This window comes from Microtus pennsylvanicus, chromosome 11, assembly GCF_037038515.1.
Source record: "Microtus pennsylvanicus isolate mMicPen1 chromosome 11, mMicPen1.hap1, whole genome shotgun sequence".
NCBI classification, from domain to species: domain Eukaryota; kingdom Metazoa; phylum Chordata; class Mammalia; order Rodentia; family Cricetidae; genus Microtus; species Microtus pennsylvanicus.
This window is the reverse complement of record NC_134589.1, coordinates 69,705,218-69,732,001: the sequence shown is the minus strand read 5'-3', so window position 1 is coordinate 69,732,001 and position 26,784 is coordinate 69,705,218. Positions and strand designations below refer to the sequence as shown.

General features: G+C 52.4%; 2 protein-coding genes across 2 annotated transcripts; one reads left to right on the top strand and one right to left on the bottom strand.

Annotated features, from left to right (window-relative positions):
- Positions 1–4,453: 4,453 nt before the first annotated feature.
- Positions 4,454–13,489, bottom strand: N4bp3 (NEDD4 binding protein 3). The gene is made up of 5 exons (XM_075992711.1): positions 13,254–13,489; positions 8,362–8,709; positions 7,588–8,100; positions 6,304–6,558; positions 4,454–6,186 (listed from the first exon to the last, which is right to left on the bottom strand). The coding sequence occupies exons 2-5, from the start codon at positions 8,677–8,679 to the stop codon at positions 5,656–5,658; spliced, it is 1,617 nt and encodes a 538-aa protein (XP_075848826.1). The 5' UTR covers positions 8,680–8,709; positions 13,254–13,489; the 3' UTR covers positions 4,454–5,655.
- On the top strand, positions 13,362–19,692 carry LOC142860866 (uncharacterized). The gene is made up of 3 exons (XM_075992712.1): positions 13,362–13,755; positions 16,113–16,523; positions 17,211–19,692. The coding sequence occupies exons 1-3, from the start codon at positions 13,465–13,467 to the stop codon at positions 17,322–17,324; spliced, it is 816 nt and encodes a 271-aa protein (XP_075848827.1). The 5' UTR covers positions 13,362–13,464; the 3' UTR covers positions 17,325–19,692.
- The last annotated feature ends 7,092 nt before the right edge of the window (positions 19,693–26,784 follow it).

Sequence of the window (26,784 nt, the reverse complement as noted above, 5' to 3'; positions counted from 1 at the left end):
TTTCGAGACAGGGTTTCTCTGTGGCTTTGGAGCCTGTCCTGGAACTAGCTCTGTAGACCAGGCTGGTCTCGAACTCCCAGAGATCCGCCTGCCCCGTGCGCCACCATCGCCCGGCGATGTATGAGTTTTCTTACTCGCTTGATTCTGTTGCTCTTCTCCTCTTTCAGATTGGACTTTTATTTTTTGTTGGAGAAGAGTGCTTCAAAGTGTTTCTCAGTATTCTCTCTCTCTCTCTCTCTCTCTCTCTCTCTCTCTCTCAGTTTCCTAGGAGTTAGAGTTATTTTTTGGTTTTTTGAGACAAGGTTTCTCTGTGTAACAGCTCTGGTTGTCCTAGAACTCACTTTGTAAACCAGGTTGGCTTCAAACTCACAGAGATCAATCTACCTCTGCCTCCTGAGTGCTAGGATTAAAGGCGTGCGTCACCACTGCCCGGAAGATTTATTTTTTAAATTAAAAAAAAACATATACACACAGAAACTGGAAAACCCTCGATGTCCACTTTATTTTAGAAGGTAGTGCAGGGCAATGACCTTTAGTCACCAGCACTCACGAGGCAGAGGCAGGTGTATCTCTGAGTTCAAGGCCAGCTTGGTCTACAGAGTGAGTTCCAGGACAGACAGCTACATAAAGAAACCCCGTCTCAAAATAACAACAAAAAGTGAGGTCCCGTCTTCAAACATTAAGAAGCTCAAGCTGGTGACTGTAAACACCAAGTCTGGATCCTGTGTGTTGCACAGCTTGTATACACCCATCTCCTTCACTCAGGGACGCCTGTGCCAGCTTACCTGGCAAACTCTCCAGGCTTACATCCCTCTTTTGAGCTCAGGCAGGATGCTGTGTTCCTGGAACTCATCCCATACTTCCTGCTACCTCCAAGTCCAAATTCATTCGGGGATACCCCTCCACACTGCTCAGAAATGCACCTTTCTGACCCAGTGAAGGTTGATTTGGCCTTCCTAGCCCTTGGGGAGCCCCACCTTCCACCTCATTGCTTAGAATGAACAAAGCGCTCTCCTCCAGAGTCCCAGAGAGCCTCACCTCGTAGGACATATGCCTCTTTTGCCTCATGAATTATACTCTTGGATTGAGGCTGTAGCACTTGGCAGATAGAGTATTCTTTAACAGGAAGCCTCGGGTGCAGTTCTCAGCAGTACTTACGCCAGATGTGAAGATGGACGCATGAAATCAGGAGGATCAGAAGTTCAGGTCAGGGCTGCATCCGTGGTTAAAAGCATGGACTGCTCTTGCAGAGACGCCAATTCGGTCACCAATACCCACACTGGTCAACTTGCAACCACCGGTAACTGCAGCTCCAAGGGCTCTGATGCCTTCTGTCTCCTCAGGCATTCGTGCACACGTGCACAGACAGCTATACATGCATACTCAAATGTAAATAACAAATAAAGCCAGGCAGTGGTGGTGAACTCGGCAGAGGTAGGTGGACCTGTGACCAGCGTGGTCTACAGAGTGAGCTCAAGGACAGTCAAAGTACACAGAGAAATACTGCCTGGGGTGGGGAGTATTCCGGATTATCTTTCCTCTACTTAAAAAAGTATAGTTTTTATGTGTGTAGGTGCTTTCCCTATATGATTGTACATCGTGTGCATACAGTGCCCGTGGAGGCCAGAAGGGGGCATCGGATTCCTTGGACCTGGCGTTACAGGTGGTTTTGAGCCACCTTGTAGGTACTGGGACTAGAACTTGGGTCCTCTGGAAGAGCCAGCCAGGCTTCTTCTGCTGAGTCATCTCTTCAGCCCTGTGTCCTCTTCATCCCCTGCCAGGCCCTGCCATCTGAAACAGCATTCACTAGTGTAGGCATGTCTTCATCCTCCCCCGAGTACACACATTGTCTTCCTCACATGTGAACTGCATTTGGCCCAAGGTCTGAATGGTGACTTAGCACTAGAGCCTTGAACTTGGCACTGACTTGACCTAGAGCCAGTGCCTATGAATAGCTCCGAGTCAAAACATTTCCCAAGCGCTCACCTCAAAACCAAACTAGTTAGTGGGGGAATTTGGTCACCTTTACTTCCATATTCTATCTCTCTGGCTCCCACCTCCTGGGGCTAGAGCCAGAGCAGTTTGAAGGAAAATGGAGGCTACCACCTGCTTTGGCAATGCTCACAGCCCAGTTGAAGAAACACCTGGTAGAGGCTGGGCAGTGGTGGTGCACGCCTTTTATTTCAGCACTTGGGAGGCAGAGGCAGGTGGATTTCTGTGAGTTTGAGGTCAGCCTGGTCCACAGAGCAAGTTCCAGGACAGGCTCTAAAGCTACAGAGTAAACCCTGTCTTGAAAACCAAACCAAACCAAACAAACACCACCTGTCTCTACCAGGCATGGGGGGCTCTGCAACGCTTTCTCTGAGAAGCAACATCCAAGTGCTATTTCATGTGGTACCTCGAACACAGAGCTCAACCAGGGGAACCCCAGCTACCTTCCCAGCCAAGTCTAGGACCTGCTCAAGCCCCCTCTTCTTTCATCCCCCAAAGGCTCCCTAAAATACCATCTCCTCCCCATGTAAACTTGGTCTGGGTCAGGACAGACAAGAGGGAACTATCCAGAGAGCTAAGAGGTGCTGTTAAGATGACTGAAGTTGGAAGGTCCTAACAGGCTGTTATTTAAGTGACAGGCCAAGAGGAAGAAACACTAGGTGAACAGGGAGCCAAGGAATAGAGTTGGAGATAGTGTGACGTTCTCTTTACATTTTCACATAGAACTGGCTGGTCCAGGGGTTCTTCAGAGGCACCAGGGATGGGCTTCTTCAGGAACTGTGACAGTGACTTCTATGACCAGCTGGCTCCAGAGCCACCCAGCCTGCTTGGGGACCAGGGAACTGGTTTGCCAAGCACGGATGAGCTAACAAGAGATCTGGTTCTGGGCTGCCCTCCCCCTTTACATATGGGCCTGGCCTTGGTTTCTGGCACCACTGCCAAGTTTTGGTACCGCCCACCCACCCCCGCTGGCTCTACTGGCCAGCCCAGGTCGTAATTGCTGGGTGGGGAAGCACACTGTGGAGTGGGTACACCAAAAGGTGGGCACGTGGGCACCTGGCCCGACTGGCTCCCGGCTCTGCTGAGGAAGTAACTCAGACTTTAGGCTAACACCTGACCTGTTAGGGGGAGAACTTCCGGACTACTAGCCCAGAGACTTGCATTTGCACGAACCTATGAAGTGGAAGTGGGTACCATGGTCTGTGGGGATTGGCTTGCCTAACCCACTTCTGCTTTCCCTTGGGTAAGGCCCAGAGCTCAGGTGTGGGTGAATATGTGTTTGTCTCAGCCACTCTAGGGAACTATCTGGGATGCAAGGTCTCCCTAGTGCTGCAAGTATAAAGGGAGGAACAGTTGGGAAGACATGGAGAGGATCAGGAAGCACTCCTTGCTTCCCCCCAGGAGCTGGCTTTTAGGGCCAGGGCCCCAAACACACCCCCTTGGCCACACCTACTACCCCAAGCCCATCTACACATACACCTGCCACTCACAGATCATAAACACAGCATCCCCGCAACAGACAACTCACACCCAATCCTCCACCCTTGAAAAGGTGGGGCCCATCATTCAGGTGTCACAGCCCATAGCCGGTCATCTAAACTCTGGCACCTACTTGCTGGGTGTCAGAGGCGCACAGGCATGGGCTGATATCTAAAGTTCTGTGACAGGAGGCAAAAAACTGGGCAGGTAGATCTCTGTGAGTTCAAGGTCAGACTGGCAATATATTGAGTCCCAGGGCAATTAGTGCCATACACTGAGACCCTGTCTCAAAAATCAAAACAACATGGTCTACAAAGCAAATTCCAACACAGCCAGGACAGTTACAGAGAAAAACCCTGCCCGGAAAAAACAAAAACAGTAAAATAAAACAAAAACAAAAACGGCTATGATCTCCTCTGGACCGGGGAAGCACACTGAATTTGCCTTGTGTCTCCAAGACCAGAAAGACCCAACAGAACACTAGGCAGGAAAGTAAGTAGAAAGTAAGTCTGTAGCCACTATTTCCATGTTGTATCTGTAACAAGGTGATGTCTCTCTAAAGAAGTGGTTCTCAATCTCTGAGTTCAAACCCGTTTGAGGGGGCCGGGTGTCCTTTCATAGGGATCACCAAGACCATCGGAAAACACAGATACAATTCATAACAGTAGCAAAATTAGTTATGAAGCAGCAACAAAAATAATTTTATGGTTGGGGGTCACCACAACATGAGGAACTGTACTAAAGAATTGAGGAATTAGGAAGGCTGAGAACCACTGCTCTAGAGGAAGGGAGCCCAAAGTGGAGGTGCATTTGGGAGGCAGGGGCAGGAGTCTGAGTTCAAGGCCAGCTTGGGCTATATTGGGAGACGCTGTCTAAAGCAAGGCAAAAGGAAAGCAGGCAGGCTAAGGTGTATGTAGCACGGGTCTGAAATTCCAGCACTTGGGCAGCAGAATCACTCAAGGCAAGCCTGGTGTACATAGGATTCCAGGCTAAGTTTGGTCTATGCAGCAAAACCCTGATGAGGGGAGGGAGGGAGGGAGGTAAGGAAGTAGGCAGAAGTATCAGCTGAATCAGTCACTAACCCAAGGGGAGCAAAGCCTTTAGGTGCAGGCCACAGCTAAGGTAGGGGTGGCTGAGGGTTTCAGAGGACCTGGGATCAGCTTTAGCTGGAAGCAGAGGTTTAAAAGGTCAGTTTTGAGCAGGTACAGAATGAGGGACTCCTTCCCCCAACACAAATCAGATCTTCTGCATAAATCAAATACCCCAAAGGCCTCTACTGACTATGGAAATGACCCACAGTTCCTGCACCTGCCTCTGGCCCCTGGCCATGGAGGGAGGGGCACACCACAGCTGGAGGTGGCAGAGCCCACAGGAGCTTTTACATGTTACGGAGGAAGCTGCCTTGAGCCCACTCCAAACCCAGCGGCTGCCTGGGCGCCCAGGGTCTAGACATCCCACCAGAACACTTTGTGTTCTGCAAATGCCTCCGTCGACCAATCCTTTTGTTCCCCCTATATTGTTTCTTCTCAAACATCTGATGGTGCTGAAGAAAGGGGCTGCAGCCCACACAGCAGCTAAGGACTGTGTGGTACGGAAGCACGGAGTAACACTCCTCCATCCTCCAACACACACGATCAGAGACTGCACAGGGCACACTCTTCCCACGACCATGACCACGGTAAGAGCTGCAGCCTAGGCCCAAGGCCTGGAACACTGATCAACCAGGATCTTCTGGACTCAGGCCAAGGACAATGTTATCAACTGGGCCTCCTCATAAAAAATGTGCTTTTATTGTGGAGGAGGCTAGTCTTCCCACCCCGGCTCCTTCCATGGAGGACCTCAGACCAGGTCTCCAGCCACCCACCCTTGCTCCTGCCCTTCTGCATCCTGGGGCTGAGGCTTCGATGGCTCCAACCTACTTTACTGGGCCACACCCACTGTAGGGAGCAGAGCTGGGCCCTGCCTGGGTCTGTTTCTCTGCCAGCAAGACTTTGCCATAGCTTCTAGAGCAGGTACCCTATCCTAGTCCATTGCCTGCAGGAGCCCTCCTCTGGGTGGGCCTCCCATCCCTGAACTGGCCTGTACAGATTCTGCCTCAGACCAGAGCAAGGGAGGCAAGGGAGGAGCCTGCCATCTCAGGCCATCTTCTGGCAGCATGCCTGCTGTCAGCACACTTGGCCAGTGTCAGATTTTGGAGGACTCCAGCCGGGGACTCCAGGGTGTAGGGGGCTCCCGCAGCACCCGCAGCTCCTGTTCGAGTGCCTGGTTCCTCCGGTACATGTCCATGTAGCCCCCCTGGATTTCTCGCTGGTAGCGCAGCACCCTCTCCTTTTCCTCCTGCCAAGTCTGCCGCTCCTGCTCGAAGCGCAGCGCCTGCTCCTGGCCACGAAGCCGCTCTTGCAGCAGCTCCGCCCGCAGCTGCTCAGTGGTCCCTTCGCTGGCTTCACTGCCTCCTGCCTCTCCTAGCAGTCCCCGGCTCTTGCAGTCATCTGTCTCGCAGATGCCTGGAGCTTCCTCCCGAGGCGCCTGCTCTTGCAGGCTGCGCACTGCCTCCCGCAGCCGAGCCAGCTCAGCGTCCTGAGCCTGGGCTTGTGCCCTGCTGCCCCGAAGTTGCGTCTTCAGACTGAAGATCTCAGCCAGCTTCTGTGCCAGCTCTGCCTGGGCTTCCCGAAGCTGCTGTTTCAACAGGCTAATCTCCGCGGTCTTCTGGCACACCTGAGGGTAGGGACAAATCGTGAGCACAGTGTGACACTGGGGTCGGCTGCAGGGGAGAGGCAACAGGGTATAGGACCAGGGCAATGAGAACAGGCATCAGCCTATGATGTGTCCTACCTCCCATCGGGCTTCCTCCTCTGGCCGGGCATTAGGGTCAGCCTCCACTTGGGGACCAGAGGTGCGAGGCTCTGGTGCCAGGCCCTGTTGAGCCCGCAGCTCCTTGCGCAGGCGCCGCTGCTCCTGTTGGGCCATAAACAGCTGCAGCTGGAGGTTGCGCTCGCTGCGCTCAGCTTTCTGGGCCACCTCATGCAGCCGTTCCACGTACAGGCGCTTCAATTCAGACAACCACAACCGCTGGCGCTCCTCTAGCACCTGCAGAGGGGGAGAGGAACTGGTTAGCGGTGGGCACAGCCTTGCTCAGATTTCCAGTTGGCCTGCCCTCTAAAAACAATGCTCACTTGTGCCCAAGGCCTGCCATTACTAATGTCTTATGCACCTAGGCCACAGAGCCCAGCGTCTCGGCCACAGGTACTTCAAACCCAAAGAGGCTCTCCACAGATAGTGTTACTAATACAAGGTCCTAAGGAGGGCGATGGTGGTGCACGCCTTTAATCCCGGCACTCGGGAGGCAGAGGCAGGCGGATCTCTGTGAGTTCGAGACCAGCCTGGTCTACAGAGCTAGTTCCAGGACAGGCTCCAAAGCCACAGAGAAACCCTGTCTCGAAAAACCAAAAAAAAAAAAAAAAAAAAAACCAAAAAACAAAAAAATCAAAAACTAATACAAGGTCCTCAGAGAGACTGCCTGGCTCCCTCCTACACAATTCCCAGGACCAAAGTCACAGGGCATCCCTGATGTGTAGTTGAGGGATAGCTAAGAGTAGAATTCTCTTTCTTTTCAGTGCTAATCTAACCTAGGGTCTAACACTCATTAGGCAAGCACACTACCCCTGCTAAGCTATAGTCCCAGCCTACAAGTGTCTTTTTTTGTCTTCCTTTAAGAGCAATAGGAGCTGTGCAGTGGTGGCGCACGCCTTTAATCCCAGCACTCGGGAGGCAGAGACAAGCGGATCTCTGTGAGTTCAAGGCCAGCCTGGTATACAAGAGCTAGTACCAGGACAGGCTCTAAAGCGACAGAGTAAACCGTCTCGAAAAACAAACGAAAAGAAAAGGCTGGTTAAAAGCGATGGAAGAAAGGGTGCCATCAGGGGCATAAACTCTGATCTCACTGCTCCAGTCCCATCCTCTGCTGCCTCTAACATACGGCTGCCCCCCAATATCACACTATGCTTAGGCCTTGTTCATGGTTTGTCCCCACCCCGAGCTGTGCCAGCTGTCAGAAGTTAATCTGGCCTATATCTCAATGCCAAGGAACAAACCAAGCCAGGGCAGGGGCTCCCTCACCTGAGTAAAGGGGTTAGAGACATCCTGGTCACTGAGGTCCCTCTTGAGTTCCTCACAGGTCTCAGGCAACACGGCTACCTCCTCACCAGTGGGACAGGAAAACTCATACGGGGGAGGTGGCTCAGGCAGGCAGCTCAGTACAGCCAGAGGTCCAGACTCCTTAGGGCTCCTTGAAGCACGGTCCAATGAGCCCCCAAGGTGATTAATGTGGCCCAAGGAGGAGCTGAAGGGGCTGGAGCCAGTGCCTGGACTACGGCCAAAACTCCCCCCACTGGAAGAGTCCGAAAGGCTGGGCTCAGGGCCACCTTCATCTAAGCTGAGGGCATGAAGCAACTGTGCACGGGCCTGACTGGCCCGAGGCCCAGGACTCAGAGGTGGGTGGCAGGCCAGCGTGTGCAGACTGCCATTGCTTCGCCACAACTTCTGCCCCTTGTGGGCTGCCAGGCTCTGCATGGACAGGAAGCCTTTCCCGGTGCCCACAGGAGACTTGAACACCGAAGGACGGATTCGGCACTGTCAGGAAGAGAATGTAGGCATGAGCTGAGTTGGCCACTCTTTTCTGCCTACCTGATGTCCCTCGGGATCCCCTCTGAGAATACAGGGCACACATCACAGGGAGGTCACAGGGAGGCAGTGATCGTGCTTTAGGCTGGCCCATATGGAGCAGACTTCACACACCTCAGCCTGCCCTCGCCTACCGTCAGGGCCTCCTGGCTAACCACCCCAACATCACGGTCTCCAAGTCAGGCCCAATCCCCCGCAGCAGTGATGCACCTTGTCGAAGCGACCCCGCTCAGGCAGGGAAGTCTTGCTGAAGTCACCGGCCCGAGGATGCTCCCGGTAGTAGAGGGTGGCATAGTCCGGCTCATTCCGAGGTGCTCGCTTGCCGCTCTTGCCGTCCTTCTTGGGGAGATGCAGGTAGCTGAAGAGTTCGCGCTGGCCCAAGCCTTTCCGGAGGAGCCCGTCAGCCTGCCGGGAGCCCCGGGACCCAGCCAGAGCGGCACGAAGTTCTTCAGGGGAAAAGTCCTGCCGTTCCAACAGGCTGCCTACGCTGCCCATGGCAATGCCAGCAGGGCCTGAGGCCGTGGCCATGAAGGTTCAGCAGGGCACAGGCAGCTGATTCTGGGAATCAGAAGGCTCCATTAGTAGCAGATGGGCACTCAGTACCCAAGTCCCCAGATGCTCTAAAACCAGACACTTGCCATCTGTCGGTTCCCCAGGCCCAGCAGAGCCAGATACGCGTGAATGGGACAGGACTCCCAGAATGGCCAAGGGAAAGGAACACTGAACACGGTGTCAGACTAAGTCGCTTCCACCGCGACACCTGAAGGAACAGCTCCAGACAGGGGTCTGATGTGCAACGCAGAGGCAAGGCAGGAAAGGGGAGGCCCTCAAGCAGTAGGATGGGGCTCCTCTAGAACTGGGCCAGCAAAGGGTGGAGGGTGAACTCAGGCACTGTCTGACCCATGACTCTGCTTACTTCTGACAGGTTCTCCACCAAATTTGTGGTATGGGAAGCAAGCATAGTGAACCAGGGCTGGAGGAGGTTTGTTTGTCTTCTCAGGAGGGGAAGCCCCTCTTCTCTCAAAGCGTCAGAGGTCCCCCCCCCAGGAAACATCTGGGAGGGTGGGGTTTGGGGGAATACAGTGGGAGGGACACAAACAGGAAAGGCCCAAGGGGAGGAAGGATGGTGATACACACAGGAAGGGCCTAAGGGGAGGAACAATGGCTCCTGTTTCCGGAACAGGTGTTGAGGCCCAGGCAATGATGGGAGGCAGAGGGAAGAAGCAGCCATTCTCTGTAATGCCACTGGGTTCTGCTGTTAGCTATCACCAGCCAGGTCCCCAGGACCTGGATGCTAGCAGCTATGACCTTAGCCATACCTAACCGCTGTGAGCCTTGTCTTCCTCGGGAGCAGAAAGGCAGTGACAGACATTTATCACTTAGGGATACTGAAAGGAAGGGGTAAGATAACTCGACCAGGCACCTAGTCCAGGCCTGGCCTGAAGCCACGGTCAACACAGAATACCCGCGACTGAGCTTAGTCACCCGCTTCAGCTCCACACCAGGGGACCGCGCTGATGGACTGTCTCTCACATGCTCTGGGGCCCGTGCCACACCCATCGCCTGGCATACGGTAAGTGCAAACAACTGGCAGTGAATGGCACCTTTTCTGCCTCCCACCCACCCACACACAGCTGCTCCCAATGCCAAGCAGATGCCTGGCAGGCAGGCTGCCACTGGGAGTACCCACCACCACCCACCCAATACACTTCCGGGACACCCACTCCCACCTCAAACAATGGTGGTTAGGAGGCTCCATCCTCAACCATTTCCAGGCTTTGTGTTTAGGGAAGACAGAGCTCTCTCTGGTAGAGGGAGGGTAGGCCTTGTCCCTACCCCCTACCCCATTCTATAGCCCTCAACTGCACCCTTGGCAAAAAAAAAAAGTCATAGCCTTCTGCCTTCTCCTGAATAACTTTCTTTTTAAATATTTATTTATTATTTACTATGTATACAGTATTCTTTCTGTGTGTATGCTTGCAGGCCAGAAAAGGGCACCAGACCTCATTACAGATGGTTGTGAGCCACCATGTGGTTGCTGGGAATTGAACTCAAGACCTTTGGAAGAGCAGGCAATGCTCTTAACCACTGAGCCATCTCTCCAGCCCCCTGAATAACTTTCTTATACCACCCAAAGTGGGGTGCCAGCCTGAGTTTGGACCCAGAGGGATATCACAAGCCATGTAAACTCAAGAGATTCAACCAGGTTACAGGATTGCTGGAGCCGGGGCCATGAGAGTAACATGGCACTTTGTAGACTCTCAAGGAGACTATGGGTCCAGTAGCCCCTCCTTTTAAGAGGCAAGTTCTTGGAGACTCACAGAGCTAACCAGTATGAGGGCGACACATGGGGTCTAGCAGGACTCAGGATGTCACCCACAACCAAAAGAACTAGGATGGGGTCACTCTGCATCCTCACTCGACACTGCTTTGCCCTGACAAGCCTACCCACGAGACGTCACTGCGTGTGAGATGTTCTGACCGTCTCCAGCTATTCCCCTCTCCCTCCCCTCTGCATCTTGCCTTCCTTACCTCCGTCGGGATAAATGACAGAGGGGCAACAGGGGTGACAGGATTTTGTGAACGGTTAAGTCCCGTATGCCCAGGAGTTGGGGACATTGCCAAACATGCCCACTTCACTCCAGACCCACATATCCTTCCTCTGTGCGGATACTCACTGCCACTCCCAGGAGAAAAAAACCGACACTCCACGGCACCCGCCGAAGGGACGCGGGTCCAGGGATGAACCAGCGTGGCCACACGCCACAACTACGTAAATGGCTTTATACAGAACACAGAGAGTATCGGTCCCACAGAGAAACGTGTGTTAGAGGACAGTCCAGCAGCGGACAGCACCCTTTGTACAGGTCACCCACCATCCACCCACCTAGACAAGGTCTCACGTGGTGCTGCAGTCTGCCCCATCAGTAGGGCTCTGAGGCTCCAGGCCACCCAGGTCTCAGTCTGGAGACAAACCCCTTTCCTGAAAAACCCAACCTACTTCTGCCCCTCCCCCAACACGCACATTCCTTCACCCGTTGCTTAGAAGCCTTGAGATTGCCTGCTCAGACCAAGGCAGCTGTGCAGGCTCTCTGTGGCCTGTGATTTGGTTGGTGGGGGTGGAGAGAGCTGGCAAATGTCTCACAGCCTCTGGGGGACCAGAGCAGAAAGAGGGGGTGCCAGGGCTGTGCTGCCATAGTAGGGTCCCCCCCCCCTCTCTCTTCAAGACAGGGTTTCTCTGTAGCTTTGGAGCCTGTCCTGGAACTTGCTCTGTAGAACAGGCTGGCCTCGAACTCACAGAGATCCATCTATCTCTGCCTCCAGAGTGCTGGGATTAAAGGCGCGCACCACCACCGCCAGGCTAGGGTACCTATCTTAAAGCCCAGGGGCTTCATTCCTGCCTCGCTCTGCCCCACGGTTAGCCAGCAGTGCAGAAATCCCTAAATAGAAGTACACAATGGGACAGCCCAGCACCAGGCCCTGGGTACCTCTTCAAAACACACCCGGGAGATGAATGTGGTTATTTTTTGCTTCACAAGAGGAAACACAAGGAGATGAAGAGGTAAAATGATGTGACCAAGGTCATGTTCAGCTGCATAGGAGGAAGTGCCCTGGCTTCCTAGACGCAGCTTTCCCTGCATTTCCTTTGGCTTGGGGCACCTCTCAGCCTCTGTGTGGTGGCAGGAGTAAAGTCAGACTGAACTGCCATTATTAGTTAGTCCCACCAGAGTGCCCCAGGGGAGGGTCACACCACCTGCTGGGGGGGGAATCAGCCCTTCTGAGGGGTGCGTCTGCAGCTGCCCCAAAGGAATGAGCCTGGAATGTCCCAACTCCAAAAATGGGGACAGCCTGAGAGGGGGTGGGGGTGGCTGGCATACCCTGGCCCCTTGGCAGAATTATTGCAATTTGCTTAACGCACAGTGCTCCAGGGTTTCTCAGCTCTTGTATTTCATAATGTCACATCATCCCCACAGCAGTCGGTGGACACAGACAGGGCAGTAAGGATCCTATTTAGAAATAGGCTTGGACGGAGGAACAAGTCGCCTAAGATCCCACTCTGAGGGCCAATCTGGATTCCCACAGTAAAGCCCTCTATACTACACCCAGCTGTCCCAGCTAGGGGTCACCTTCCACCGGCACACACTGCTGTGGAGCCTGCCCAGCCCCCATGCTTGTTCCTCCCAAGGACACTTATGGCTAGGCTGGGTGGGCTGTAACTTCACCCCCTCCCAGGGATCTCTCCTAGCCCACCCAGGGGGAATAGGGTAGGAAGAAATAGTGGAAGTGGCGCTGGCTTAGGGACTCTAAGCTCTGGAAACTGCTAGAGGCGGTGTCGGGAGCTGGCTGGTCGCTTTCATTCACAGTCTCGCACATACACACCCACACGCAGCCAGTGGCAGAGGAGCCCTGCTTGGGAGAGCCTGGAAGGAGGCTGATCACCAGGTCCAGGAGGGCCTCCCGCCTCTGCTCCCTCCTAAGGATAGTCATGCCCAATCTGTATCTCCTAGGTGGAATGTCGCACGCCCCCATCTGAATAGAGCCAGGGTCCCGGTCCTCACTTTTGTGAAAGGCTGTGGTCAGAACTGGAACAGAGTCCCGGACCTTGGGACGTCCCCTATCCGCAGGTCCCCAGCCAAGGACTAGACAAGGCAAGGGGCTGGGGCAGGAAGAGGATATCTTGTGGGAGAGGGCAGGTGAGCGGTGTCCCCGGGAAGGCGGCAGAGAAGACAGGTTGGCCGCCCCGGAGGAACTACGCCCGGGTAGGCAGTGGAGGAAGCGAGAGATCCCAGAACTGAGGGAAGCAGAGCTACCCAGGGGGGCGGGGTGGGGTGCGCACATCCCGCCCGCTGTCGGCCGGGCTTGCCTGGAGCTGCTGCAGGGGGCGGAGGCCGAGGTCAGACTCCTGCGCCAAGGGCGCCTGCCCCTCCTAGCTGCGGCGCAGGGGTCTCGGGCGAAGCTCCACGGAAAGCCCTTTTACAGGTTAGCCTCGTGAGCGGGAGCGGAGGACACCGAGACTAGCTAGCACTGCATCCTCTCACCCTTCCACTCTGCCCCGCGCCGGGGTCCCAGAGCGACCTCGGCGACCTGCCCAGCCCACTTACCATGCTGGCGCCGAGGATCTCAGGGCGCGCTGCAGTCCCTGACTCGGTCCCGAACCTTTCTCTTCGCACGCTCTTCGGGCAGGCGCGGGAGCCGGATCGGTAGGCAGAGGACGCGCCGGGCGACAGTCTTGTGTTGGCCCCAGAGGCGGAGGGAAAACCCGGCCTGACTCACCCACCCGGCGCGAGCCCCAGAGCCCGGCCCGGCCCCCGGATGTGGGGGGCGGGCACCGGCGCCGCCCCCGAGCGACCTGAGCCCCGCCCCGGCTCACGGGTGCAGCGGGGCCAGGTGCCCCGGTGCGCGATCACCGGTCGCTTGCGTGCAGCAGCTCCGCAGACCCGGCTCCGGCCGAGGCTCCTGAGCCCGCGCCTCCCGGCTGCTCCTCCTCCTCCAGCTCCGAGCCTCGCCCGCCTCGCTCGCTCGATTTCCTTCCAGAACCAGCTTCCAAACTGGCGCGCTGGGGTGGGGCGGTCACGTCTCTGTTTCTGGCCGCCTCTTTCTCAGGTAAGCACCACTTTCCTCCTTTGAGACTAAACCCAAGTAGCAGCGCTCTGAGAGCCGAAGAGGTGTAGTCGGAGTCTCCAGTGGTTGGCAGCTGGACTGGGGGCAGGGCTTTTATTTTGGAGGGAGGTTAGTTTGTCTCCGATGCCTTCTAGGGGCGGCAGGTTCAGATGCCTTAAGGGGCCAGACCGATAATGTAAATGAGTCACTTGGGCTGGGTGAGGCGGTAGCGGGACGGAAACCGAAGGCTGGACACCCAAACTCGTTCAAGTTCAGGAAGTTAGAACACCTCTTCTCCCTTGAAAAGTTAACACAGACGGGTGAGGGTGGAGATAATGCTCTGTGGTTTAGAGTATCAGAGGACTCGGGTTTGGTTCCCAGCACCCACGTGGTGGTTCACAGCCCTCTAACTCCAGTTAGTTCCCTGGGATCCAGTGCCCCACCTCTGGCCTCTCGGTGCACTACACGCACGTGGTCTACATTTAGTCATACACACACAGAGTAGCCCTGGCTGACCAGTCTGGCCTCCAACTCAGAGATCTGCTTGCTTCTGCCTCCCCGGCCACGTTTTCTTTTTAAGATTAAAAAAGGGGGGGGGGTGTGGCGGCTGGCGGCACACGCCCTTAATCCCAGCTCGCGGAAGGCAGAGGCAGGTGGATCTCAGTGAGTTTGAGGTCAGTTTGGTCTACCAAGTGAATTCCAGGACAGCAAGGACTGTTACACAGAGAATTCGTGTCTTGGGGAGAAAAATAAGTTAAACATGGATTTAGGATACACCCAGCACTTCCATTCCTGGGTATATGGCAAAAAAACCTGAAATTGGGTATGCCAACAAGTATTTATAGTAGTCAAGAGGACAAAAAATTTCAAACCCAGGGCTGGAGAGATGGCTCAGCAGTTAAGAGCATTGTCTGCTCTTCCAGAGGACCTTGGTTCAATTCTCAGCACCTACATGGCAGCTCACAACTGCCAGTTCCAGGGTATCTGACACCTTCATACCAATGCATATACAATGAATTTAAATAAGTTGTTAAAAAAATAGAAAAAAACCCTCCATCGATTAATGAAGGGATAGTGTGGTCCATCCGTAAAGCGGAATATTATTTACCATAGAAGAGGAATGAGTGCCATCCCGCTACATCACGGATAAACCTCTAAAAGGGGATGCTAAATCTAAGAAACCACCCACAAAGGCCACATATGGAGTGATTTCACGCATGTGAAGTAGGCAAGCCCTTATGGACAGACTGCAGACTGGTGCTAGATGCTGCAGGGAAGGAGAAGTGAGGAGGATTCCTTACTCCTTGTGGTTCATCTTGGTGTCAGGCGGTGGTTGTGACACTTTATGCTATTCCTTTAAAAATGTCTCAAGGGGCTGGGTGTGGCTCAGTGGTAGAGCTTGCCCGAGGCCCTGCATCCAGTTCCCAGTACCCCAAATTTAAATGGAAATGCTGTATCATGTGACACTTACGTCATTCAAGCAACAGAATGTCGCCAGTGGCTCAACAAGTCCCCATTTGCAGCCTGTGCTTTCTGTCTACTGTTGGCAGTTTCCCAACGAAGGAAATGCGGGGAAGAAAACTCATTCACAGCTACTCGGTGTCTTGGCCGTGGGGGGGCCGTGGGGGGCTGCCCAGGTGTGGGGGGTGTTACCTGAGACAGACGCTCGTGGCAAGGATACTCTTACCATCTTGGGGCACCGAGGAAAGGCCTCTCTGGGTGAGTAGCCAGGAAAGTGCACCCCTGGTGTTGAGGCCCAGGGCTGGAGAAATCTGGACGTGTTCAGGCGCAGGTGAGCTCTCTAGGGAGGCCAGAGCCCTGAAAGAGCCTCAAAGGCGGCACACAGGTGTGGACCCAGAAGCGCCTTACAGAGCGGAACTCGCAGCAGAACCTGTGCAAGCTTGTGTGCCGGGCAGGACTGTGCTGTACACACAAGCCTGCCTGCTGGTTGAAGCGGGGAAGCTAGGATCGGAAATGTTCATGAAATGGTTATAAAGAATTAGCCGGCAGTGGTGGCACTTGCCTTTAATCCTAGCATTTGGGAGGCAGAGGCAGAGTTCAAGGCCAGCCCTGCCTACAGAGCAAGTGCCAGGACAGGCTCTAAAGCTACACAGAGAAACCCTATCTCGGAAAAAAAAAAGTCTTATCAAGAACATTCTTAAGGCGAAAGAGTCAATGCTAAATTCCAGATTTTTTTTTTTCCACATAGGGCAGCTGCCCTTGAACTCATTTTGTAGCAACAGAAGATGGATTTGAACTCCTGATCCTGCTGCTTTCCACATTATAAATACTGGGATTCTATGTTCTGTCAATACTTACTGGTTGTTATTGTTGTCTGCTCTGTATGCATTTGCATGTAGGAGGAGATTGGAGGGCAACTTTGTGAAGTCAGTTCCTCTCTTCCTACCTTTGCATGGGTTCTGGTGTTCGAACTCAGGTCCTCAGACTTGTACAGCAAAAGCTTTGCCCCATCTGTAAGTGTTGATGGTGACTTGGGTTCAGTAAGACCCAAGTGCACCTTCCTCCCTCCCTTTTCCCTTTACTGGGCCCCTTTTATATTTACAAATGCAGTAACCTATTCAAGTTCTGCTGGTTTCTTCCCCTATACCAGGCTAGCATTGGAGGAGCAGGATGGTGGTGGTGCCTCAGGCATCCCAGGAGGAAGGACTGGACCAGAGGCCCCACCCCTTGAGAGCCCAGAGGTGTTAAGAATGGGCATAGGAGAGGGGTGGAGGCTCCTGGCGGAACAGAATACTCAGAACTGGCTTCGGGTAAGGATCCTGGCTGGACTGTGGGACTAGGGGGCTAGAGCAGAGGACAGTCCCCTGAAGAGAGCTGTCATTTGGGGAAGCAAGAGAAGGTCAGGAGCCGGGTTCCTTGCCCCCAACTTCTGCACCAGCTAGAGACTCCAGGCTGCTAAGACCATGCTCCAGCCTCTAGAGGGCTGGCCTGACAGATACTGCCCAGCTTTGAGCCCTTGCATGTTGTTACCCTGGTTACCTGCATGGGGAGTGGCAGGGCAGCCGGGACCAGCTGACCCTGTAGGAAAGTAGGCTCAGTCACAATCCAGTCCCTCTTCTTCCCCTAACGCCCTTGTGCCTTCCTCTGTGTGTTTTCATGGCTAAAGAGGTCACTTCATTGAATTCTTGGATGTCCTTGGTTTAACTTTCTCTGATGGAAAACTTGGGTTCCAGATGGGGCGGGGGGGTATACATGATCTGCCTTCCCCCAAAGTACACCTCAGCGCTAGAAGCCCCAAAGGTTCTGTCTTTCTGAGGTTTTGGAGAGAGGCCATCGGGAGGCCAGGTCTCCTCCTCCCACCCTAGTCTTGCCTCATGTCTGAGAGACTAGTTTCCAGTAAGCAGTTGGCCCCGGGGAGGGGGGGAGTACCCACTGAACTCTGGTCACCTCTTGGGTTCATCCCGTATAGGTGAGTCTCTTGTGCTCTCATTTGACAGACCTGTGGATTTGGCATGCGAGCCATGCTATTCAAATGCCAAGGACTGAGGCACTCCTGGCACCAGGCCAGAGCTGAAGTGAAACCGAATTCCCTGGGTGTACCTGTTTCCTGAATTGGCTAGCCTTGGACAATGTAACTTCTAAAGTTATCTGCTGCCTGTAAGTGCCCGAGACAGTAGGATCCTAGGGCCACCCACGGGGAGTAGGAGTTTATCATATCTCTGGCTGTCACTTTTCTCCTTGACGGTTGTGACAGTCTTTCTAGACTCTTCTTCACCCTGCCCCAGAGCAGCCCTAGCCCACACATTTGGTTTCCAGTTCTCTGTAGCCTCAAGATTGGTCCTGGCACACCACCATGACTCCCGTCACCGTGTCCCAGGCACTGCCTCAGTCTCCTCCTCTGGAATTGACTGGTTTGGGTGTCACCCCACTGCCTTCAAGGTCTCTCTTCCCACCCTCAACAAAAAAATTGATCCTGCTGTCTCCACGCTGAGCCTTTCCTTCTCTCAGTTGCCCCTTTACCACGCACCTGGGTCACTTGTCATCCGGTCTTGTCACTCCCAGGAAATAGCAAGCCCTGAGCATACAGGGACTCGTGCCCAGTCGAGGTCTTGAAGGCGTTTGGGAAATGCCATCTCAGCATGTTACACTGACTGCTGGCTTCTTTGAACCGAGGCCTGGGAACAGAGCCTTTACCCAGTGAACAGGCTGGACAGCCTTGGTTTTCAGTTTCTGACTCGGGGTCTTGTTATCTAGCCCAGGTTGACTAGAACTCACAATCCTGTCTCCACCTCTGGAGCTGAGAGTCCAGATGTGCACGGCCGTGTCTGGCTTCTGTATCTAACGAGACAGCCTTTGTTCACCATTCCACTGTCCCAAAATCTGTGCCACACCCATCCTTCCATCCCAGGAGCAGAGAGCCTGTGTTCTTTTCTGTAGCACCAATCGTTTTGTGAAGAAACATAGTTTTCTCTCCTTTCGTTGGTTTTTTGAGGCAGGGTTTCTCCACATAGCCTTGGCTATCCTGGAAAGCACTATGTATAACAGATTGTCCTCAAACTCACGGAGATCCACCTGCCTCGGCCTCTCAAGGTTTGCCACCATGCCCAGCCTTGGTGCTGGGGATTCAACCCAGGGCCTTGTACAAGCTAGGTAAATACTCTCCGAACAGAGCAACACATCCAATTTTCTCCTTTTAAAAAAAGAAATGTGTGTGTGTGTTCTGTGTGTCTGACTGCATGTCCCTTGTGTCTTTGCAGCACTCAGGCAGGCAGAGGAGAGCCATGGATTCCCCTGGAGCTAGAGTTACAGGCAGTTCTACACTGCGTGACGTGGGTGCTAGGAGTCGAACTCAGGTCCTCTGTAGGAGCGGCAGGTGCTTAATCGCTGGGCACCTCTCCAGCCCCGGTTTTCCTCCTCTTACTCTGTCTAATGGCAGTTTAATTAGTAGACCAACCAAGAACTCAGGAGGGTGGGGAGACGCCATTTGCTCTCACTACAGTCTTCTCCAGGGCTGACAGTTGGTCGCACTCCCCTCCAACGCACCATCTGCCCCCAAAAGAACTTCGTGGCCATTTCCTGACAGGAAGAGGAGAAGGAGGAAAGGTGGCTTCTTGCTCTGGAGCCTGGTTTTGTTACTGCCTGGTGACCTTTCTGAGCCCTGGATTCTTGGTTTTGTAAAACATGACAAATCACTAGATTAAGTTCACTCGGGTGCAAGAACTGGCATGATCTGCAGACACTGGCAGCCCTGCACCCCCACCCTTCGCTCCTCGCTCCCCACCTTCCCTCCTTTTCTCCTTTGTCCCCTTGGAGCTGAGCCAGCTCTAGCCCCACGGGGAAGATTTGGGCTGTGTTGGTGGTCACTAAGGACCTCGGGCCTTGCAAAGAGCAGGTTGGCAGATACCAAGTGGACTCTCCCGTAGTCCTCCTCCCTCAGTGACCCGGTGACCTGGGCAGCACCAGCAGGTTGTGGGTGGAAGCTGAGACCTGCCAGGACTTGCTCAGGTGCCTGCCCGAGGGCAGGCAGCTCTCAGACCTGCAGGAGCCAGCCAGGATGAGACCCACCCCCGGAAGTCCAAACTGCACAGCTGACCCGCTCCTGGGCCACAGGGAGACCTGGACCAGCCAGTCCAGGAGGAGCTGCCAGGCAAAGTGGTCACAGCCCTTTGTTCCAGTGCTGAGGAGGCCTGGGATCCAGGCTTTCAAAGGTTTAGGACCTGGGTTGGGATCTGGCCTATGAGGCAGCGTCAGTACGCTCAGCCCTGCCTACTGAGCACAGTCAAGGGGACTAGGGTGGCACTTTGTATATGGGGTATATTCTCCCACAGTGTTTTAAATACCAGCTTAATAAAGTGAGCTTGGATTCTTCTGTATCATTCCTGACTACCAGTGAGTTTCAGGCCAGCCTGAACACAAAAACAAAATATGAAGTCATGGTCTGTGTTGATGACGACCTTCAGCTAGTACTCCTAGGTGCATGCCCTCCTACCTCAGCATCCCGGGGGTGAAGCCAGGGCCTCACATCTGCTAAACCCATGTAACCAAACTGTGCCCCAAGCTACACCCTTAGCTCTGCTGGGTTGTCTCAAAACAATTCCAAATAAACATCATTCTTTGTTTTGTTGTGTTTTTGAGATAGGGTTTCTCTGTGTAGCCCTGGTTGTCATGGAACTCACTCTGTAGACCAGACTGGCCTCAAGATAACAGAGATCCTCCTGCCTCTGCCTCCTGAGTGCTCAGGTTAACATGCACCATCACTGCCCAGCTTTGTCTATAAACCTTCTAGGGAAGACATAATTAGTTATACTAATTATGCATTTTTTTAGGTGCTTGCTGGAAATTGAGCTCAGGGCGTTAACGTATACTAAATATGCTTTTTTAACCTTTGTGGTTTTTTTATTTTTTAATTTTATGTGCATTAGTATTTTGCCTCCATGTATGTCTGTGTGAGGGTGTCAGATCTTGGAGCTACAGACAGTTGTTAACTGCCATGTGAGTGCTGGGAACTGAACCCAGGTCCTCTGGAAGAGCAGTCAGTGCTCTTAACTGCTGAGCCATCTCTCCAGCTCCTTAGTTTGTGTTTTGAGACAAGGTTTCACTGTAGCCCTGGCCGGTCTGGAACTTGTTATGTAGACCTGACTGGCTTTTAGTTCAGAGATCTGTCTCCCTCTGTCTTTTGATTGCTGGGCTTAAAGTCACCCACCACTATACCTGACATAAGCAAGCTTGCTTCTACCAAGCTACACCGCAGCCCTGCGTTTGTTTTTCTCTATGACTTCACGGGCATGAAAAAGCCAAGCTGAGGACTGCAGGTGGGCAGCGTCTGGGGGTGGAGCCTGTGCAGTCAGGCACTCGGCTCTGCCACCCTTGACTACTGGTGAAGGAAGCAGGAAGATTCCTGCCACCCCAGTAAATTCCCTCAGAGGAAAGCCAGGAAACAATGACCTTTGAGGGTATCTGGGTAAGATTGCTAAGATATGGAGCCCTGCCTCAGTCCCCAAAGGCATACCTCTGTGAGGACAGGGGAACCTCCGCCTTGCCTGTGGTGTCTAGGGTCTCAGCTATGTGGCCACTCATACACCTCCCCCTCCCTTCCCATCTCCATGTGCAGTCTGACAGCCCTGCCTGAGTTCAGCCAGCCATGCTCTTGGGCTCCTCACTCTGCCAAGTACCTTACAAGTCTAACAAGCACCGCCTTCTCTCCCATACATCTGGGTACCAGCAGGCAGAAGTTTATCTGGAGCCCAGTTCTGTTCTGCTTTCCTAACCCAGTAAGTGAATAGATGTGTCTGGCACATGGCCCAGCTCCTGGCTTCCTTCCCAAACCTGCAGCCAGACCATGTGACAGCCACTGCCTATCCCCATCCCCAAACATTCACCAGGCCCCACCCAGGAGAGCCAGACAGCTGCACACACCCTCACCTGCCTGGCACCGTCATCCTCCAGCCAGGCTCTCTCTCCGGATCTACCAGAACAGCAGCTTCCCCACGCTACCTCTGCCTGGAGCCCACCACACAGGTCCCTAGGCAGCTCTCAAGGCTTAACTTTTGTGATGCTCTTGGCATGACTGATGGGCACAGGACCAGGACTGTGGTACAGAGAAGGCAAGCCTGAGAGCTGGTACTTGGCCTGTGCACAGTCACCATCCCCTGGTACTTTCTTGTCGGGCGGATGGGGGTAAAGAAGGAGCCCGTAGGAACTGATGTCCTTGGGTCAGCTTGAATTGACAGATCCTTCATACCAATGTATTGAAGGATGCAGACTTGACTACTGCCTAATACGAGGCTCCAGATCAGTCAGTTGCCAGAGGTACCCCATTGAATGGGAAAAAACAAAAACCAAATACATATATATTTTGTTATATTTATTTATTATGTATACAATAGTCTATCAGTATGTATGGCCAGAAGTATGGCTGCAGGCCAGAAGAGGGCGCCAGACCTCATTACAGATGGTTGTGAGCCACCATGTGGTTGCTGGCAATTGAACTCAGGACCTTTGGAAGAGCAGGCAATGCTCTTAACCACTGAGCCATCTCTCCAGCCCCATATATTTTTTTTTATATACCACCCCCCACCTTGTTCAACCACTAGCTACTGGAGAAGTGTGATCTGAGGCTGAAAGCCAAAGTGAGCCCTGCAAGTGCTAACAGCTGGGCAGCAGGCCCTGTTATTATTATTATTATTATTAATTTTTTGGTTATTCAGGGCAGGGTTTCTCTGTAGCTTTTGGAGACTGTCCTGGAACTAGTTCTTTTAGACCAGGCTGGCCTCGAACTCACAGAGATCCGCCTGCCTCTGCCTCCCAAGTGCTGGGATTAAAGGCGTGTGCCACCACCGCCCCAGCAAGCAGGCCCTTTCCTGAAGGAGCGTGACACCCTGTCCCACCAAGTTACACCAGTTCTGTGTGCCTGGCAGACAGAAGACTCTTAGGATGGAAGCTGTTTGGTGGTGGGGCTGTGGCCTTCCCAACCACACCACAGCATTTGTGTGCACGTGAAAGTGTGTATATGGCACTTGTGTGTGTGACCTTTATGCACACGTACATGGCACGTGTCCTGCTCTGTCACATTCCACATTATTCCTTTGGAAACAAACCATTCTTCCTTTTTTTTTTTTGAGACAGGGTTTCTTGGTAGCTTTGGAGCCTGTCCTGGAACTAGCTATTTTAGACCAGGCTGGCCTCGAACTCACAGAGATCCACCTGCCTCTGCCTCCTGCATACTGGGATTAAAGGTGTGCACCTCCACCACCACCCAACTGGAAACAAACCATTCTTGCGAGGACTCAAGTTCCATTCCCAGCCCTTATATCAAGTGGTTCACAGCCACTATTGACTCCAGTTCCAAGGCCTCCAGGGACATCTGAACTCACATATGTATAGCTACACTCACAGACACAAGCATATCATCTTAAAATAATGAGGGCTGGAACGATGGGAACTACGGCTAGGCTCACAGTCAAATTTTTTTTTTTCATTTTTCAAAACAGGGTTTATCTTCGAAGTTTTGGGGCTTGTCATGGAATTTACTCTGTAGACCAGGCTGGCCTCGAAGTCACAGAGAACCACTTCTGCCCCTCAAGTGCTGGGACTAAAGGCATGCGCCCACCTTCTGGCTGTTATGACTACTTCTAATGGTCATTTTAGTTCCACTTTGTCCCTAGTAAATGTATTCTCTTAGTCTTAGTGTGTCTTTGTGCACTCCAGGGCAGTCAGGGCTACACAAGCTAAAAAATTGTCATGTTATTCGTGTGTGTGTGTGTGTGTGTGTGTGTGTGTGTGTGTGTGTGTGTGAGAGAGAGAGAGAGAGAGAGAGATAGAGAGAGAGAAACGCAGATGGAGATCAAAGGACACTTGGGGGAGTGGCCCTCTCCTGACAGTAGGTCCTGAGGACTATCTGCCTTTACCTGTTGCTGGCCTTAAACTTTTTAAGAATTGGTTTAAATATAAAAATACACAGCCCTGGACATGGCACCACATGCTGTGATCCTAGCTCACAGCAAGCAGAGACCCGCAGATCACTCCGGAGCTCAAAGACCAGCTGTCAGACACTATATCGGTATTGGCATGTGCTGTCTGTGCTGACTGAGAACAGACTCTGGGAGCGGGAACAGGAGACTTCTCACTCATCTCCAACTCGAGCATTTTATTTCGGTCTCCTCCAGAGCTCCCTGTTCTGGGGACAGGCTGGCCCTTTTACCCTGTAACAGGGCAAGGAAAACAAACAGCTACTTGTATTAAAAACATGGTGAGAGAGAGAGAGAGAGAGAGAGAGAGAGAGAGAGAGAGAGAGTGTGTGTGTGTGTGTGTGTGTGTGTGTGTGTGTGTGTGTGTGTAAAATTCAGACAAATAAACATAGTGGCCTGGGGCTGGAGAGGCTCAATGTTAACCACCATGCTGCTGTTACAGAGCCAAGTCCCAATTTCCAGCACCATGGCAGCTCACAACCCTCTGTAACTCCAGTTCTCAGAAATCTGATGCCCTCTTCTGGCCTCCTTGGGCACAGGCACACGAGTGGTGCACAGACTCATACAGGTGAAACATCCATACACACACACACACACACACACACAATCAAATCAAAATTAAGAAGAGATGAAGGGAAAAGCCACTTCCAGCAGAGGTTATTTTTTATCTCATGGTATAAAAATAGCTAACACCAATCCCTGGAGAAAGCACGAGAAAACGCTCTATCTCTCATTCAGGAAATTCGAGCAAATTCATTTCATCCGCGCTTCCCTTGTCATTTCTGCTGGGTGTTTTCAGGGCCTGATTTGATGCTGTCACCTCTGCTTGCTTGCTGAGGGACGCTGCTACAGCCGTCTCTGTCGCAGAAACTCCTGACTCTTCTGCTTCATCGCTACTTGCTTTTGTTCTGCTAGCTTTGCTTGCTACAAGCTTAACAAACTCCTTCAAACTAACGAGTACAGAATAGCAGACCATTCTCTGTATGGAATGGGCCTGTTCTACATAGCAAGTTCCTGGCAAGCTGGTGCTAGATGTGAGACCCTATCTCAAAGGCAAAAGGGAGGGAGGAGAGAGGAAGGGAAAACTGGTCATGGAGGCCTGGGGGACTTGAAAGGACTTTAACAGAAGCGCGGCAAACACGGCTCTGGCAGGCCTCATCCTCATCCCATTTCCTCTTTCTTGTTTTTGTTTGTTTGTTTTGAGACAGGGTTTCTCTGTGTAATTGTCCTACTTGTTCTGTAATTCACTTTTGTAGACCAGGCCAGCCTCAAACTCACAGACATCCCCTTGTCTCTGCTTCTGCCTCCTGAGCACTGGGATTAAAGGTGTGCACCACTACAGCCAGTTTGACTTCGTCTCTTAATGCTGGGATTGCAAGTGTTTGACTCCATGTTATGGTGTAGGGGATGGAACCTAATACTCGGCACTCTATCAGCTGAGCTACATCCTCAGCCCCATGTATTCGCAACTTCTTTCTTTCTCTTTCTTTTTCTTTTTTTCTTTTCCTTCCTTTTTTTTTTTCTTTTCTTTTTTCTTTTGGTTTTTCAAGACAGGGTTTCTGACTGTCCTGGAACTCACACTGTAGACCAGGCTGGCCTCAAACTCACTGAGGTTCCTAAGTGCTGGGATTAAAGGTGTGCACCACCACTGTCTGGCATGTTATTTATTTTTGACACAGAGTCTCACATAATGTCTGAAGTTAATTAGTGTCTTTATGCTTTAGCGGAACTGTACAGGCATCTTCATGTACCCTGACTTCTGGTTTCCGTGCTAATATTTTGTTGGTCTGTTTTTGAGGCAGTTTCACTAAGTTCCTGAGGCTGATCTAGAACTCTAGACCGTTGCTTCAGCCTTGGGCATTTGGAATTATGACAGGCGTGGACCATCCACTCCACACTCTCTTCTCCACAAATACAGTTTTTCTTCTGGAAGTTTATCTTCAGCACAGCTGACACACAGACCTGTTGCTGTTTCTTTATTCCATCCCACAGCCTTAGACAGTTTTCCTTTTCTCTGTCTTCAGAACTTTCTTGAACATGTGAGGATGTCCTAAGTGGTATCTTCTTGCCGTTTTAGGTGTCTGAAAATGTTTATAGCATCTTAAGGCCGATGTTCTGAGCACAGAATTCCAGACTGATAATAATCATCTCAGTATGCTAAAGCTGTACTCAGCTGTTTGCTGGCTCTCATTTTTGCTGTGAAGTGTTAGACACGATCCAATTCTGTGAATCAGTCGTGTGTGTGTGTGTGTGTGTTCAGGTGACCTATGGCGGCCAGAGGAGAGCACTGGGAACTGAACCTTGGTCCTCTGCAAGAATGCCAAGCCCTCTTCACTGCTGAGCCATCAGACCCAAGAAGGTTTTATGTACCTCATTAAGCATCTCCACAATCTCTTTGGCTTGAACAACAAAGGTTTGTTTCTTCTTTTGTGGGGCAGCTGGTGACACACCAGGCTCCTGGTGGAGAGAGAGAAAGAGCAGTGGCAAAATCCTTTTGACAGTTCTAGAAGCTTCTGGCGGCAGACATCACTTAACCTCACATGTCATTAGCCAAAGCCTGGTTCTAGCAGGGTGGAGTTGGCTTTTGCAGATCTAAGCTGTGTGTCTGGTCGGGCTAACAAGGAACTGGCAGCAGCAATTCAGTCCATGACACGGTGTCTCCTTTGAAGATCCCTGTACCATTTTTAGGGTCCCCAGGAAAACGCTAAGCACACTCGTTTTCCTCAGGCTTGTGGTAAGATATTAAAGGTGGGTTGTTTACTCAGATGTGAAACTGACAGAGCCAAGAGGAAGCTGAGATTCCCCGGATATTAGTAATTATAGTGGGTGGCCACCACCCCTAAGCTTGGGAGGATGAAAAGGTTCCGGAAGTAGGGCTAACAGGATGGAGGATTTGGAGGAGGACCTCAGCTACAGATGGTCGGTAGGAAGGAGGGCCCAACTGTTTGGGCTTTTCCTCCTAGGGGAAACTACCACAGCTGCTCCGGAATGTTGACAAAAGCCAAGGGTGGGAAAGCAGGGACGGGAAGGATTCACTTCTCTCTCCTTCAGCTCTTCCTGTGGAGTCTCCCCTCCCAGTTACAGAACCCAGCAAGAAGTCAGCTTTCAAGGACTCAGGTCTGGGAATCTGGCTTGGCAGTGCTCATCCCAGCCTCACTGGGAGGATTCTAGAAAGCTGGACTGGGACCTCAGGGACCACAGGGACCACAGACAAATACTGGCATTCTTCTTTTGTTTTTTAATTTACTTATTTTTATTTCAATTGCATTGGTGTTTTTCCTGCATGTATGTCTAGATGAGGGTGTCAGATCCCCTGGAACTGGAGTTGCAGACAGTTGTGAGCTGCCATGTGGGTGCTCGGAATTAAACCTGGGTCCTCTGGAAGAGCAGCAGGTGCTCTTAACTACTGAGCCATCTCCCTAGCCCGAAATACTGGCTTTTTTAATAAGTTGTTTTCCACTACTATGGCTTTGTTTTGTAATTTATTTTTTAAAAATTGTGTGTGATGTGATGTGTGTGTGTGTGTGTGTGTGTGTGTGTGTATGTACTCGTGAGCACCACTGATGCACACGTGGAGGTCAGCAGGCCTCGTGGAGAGTCAGCT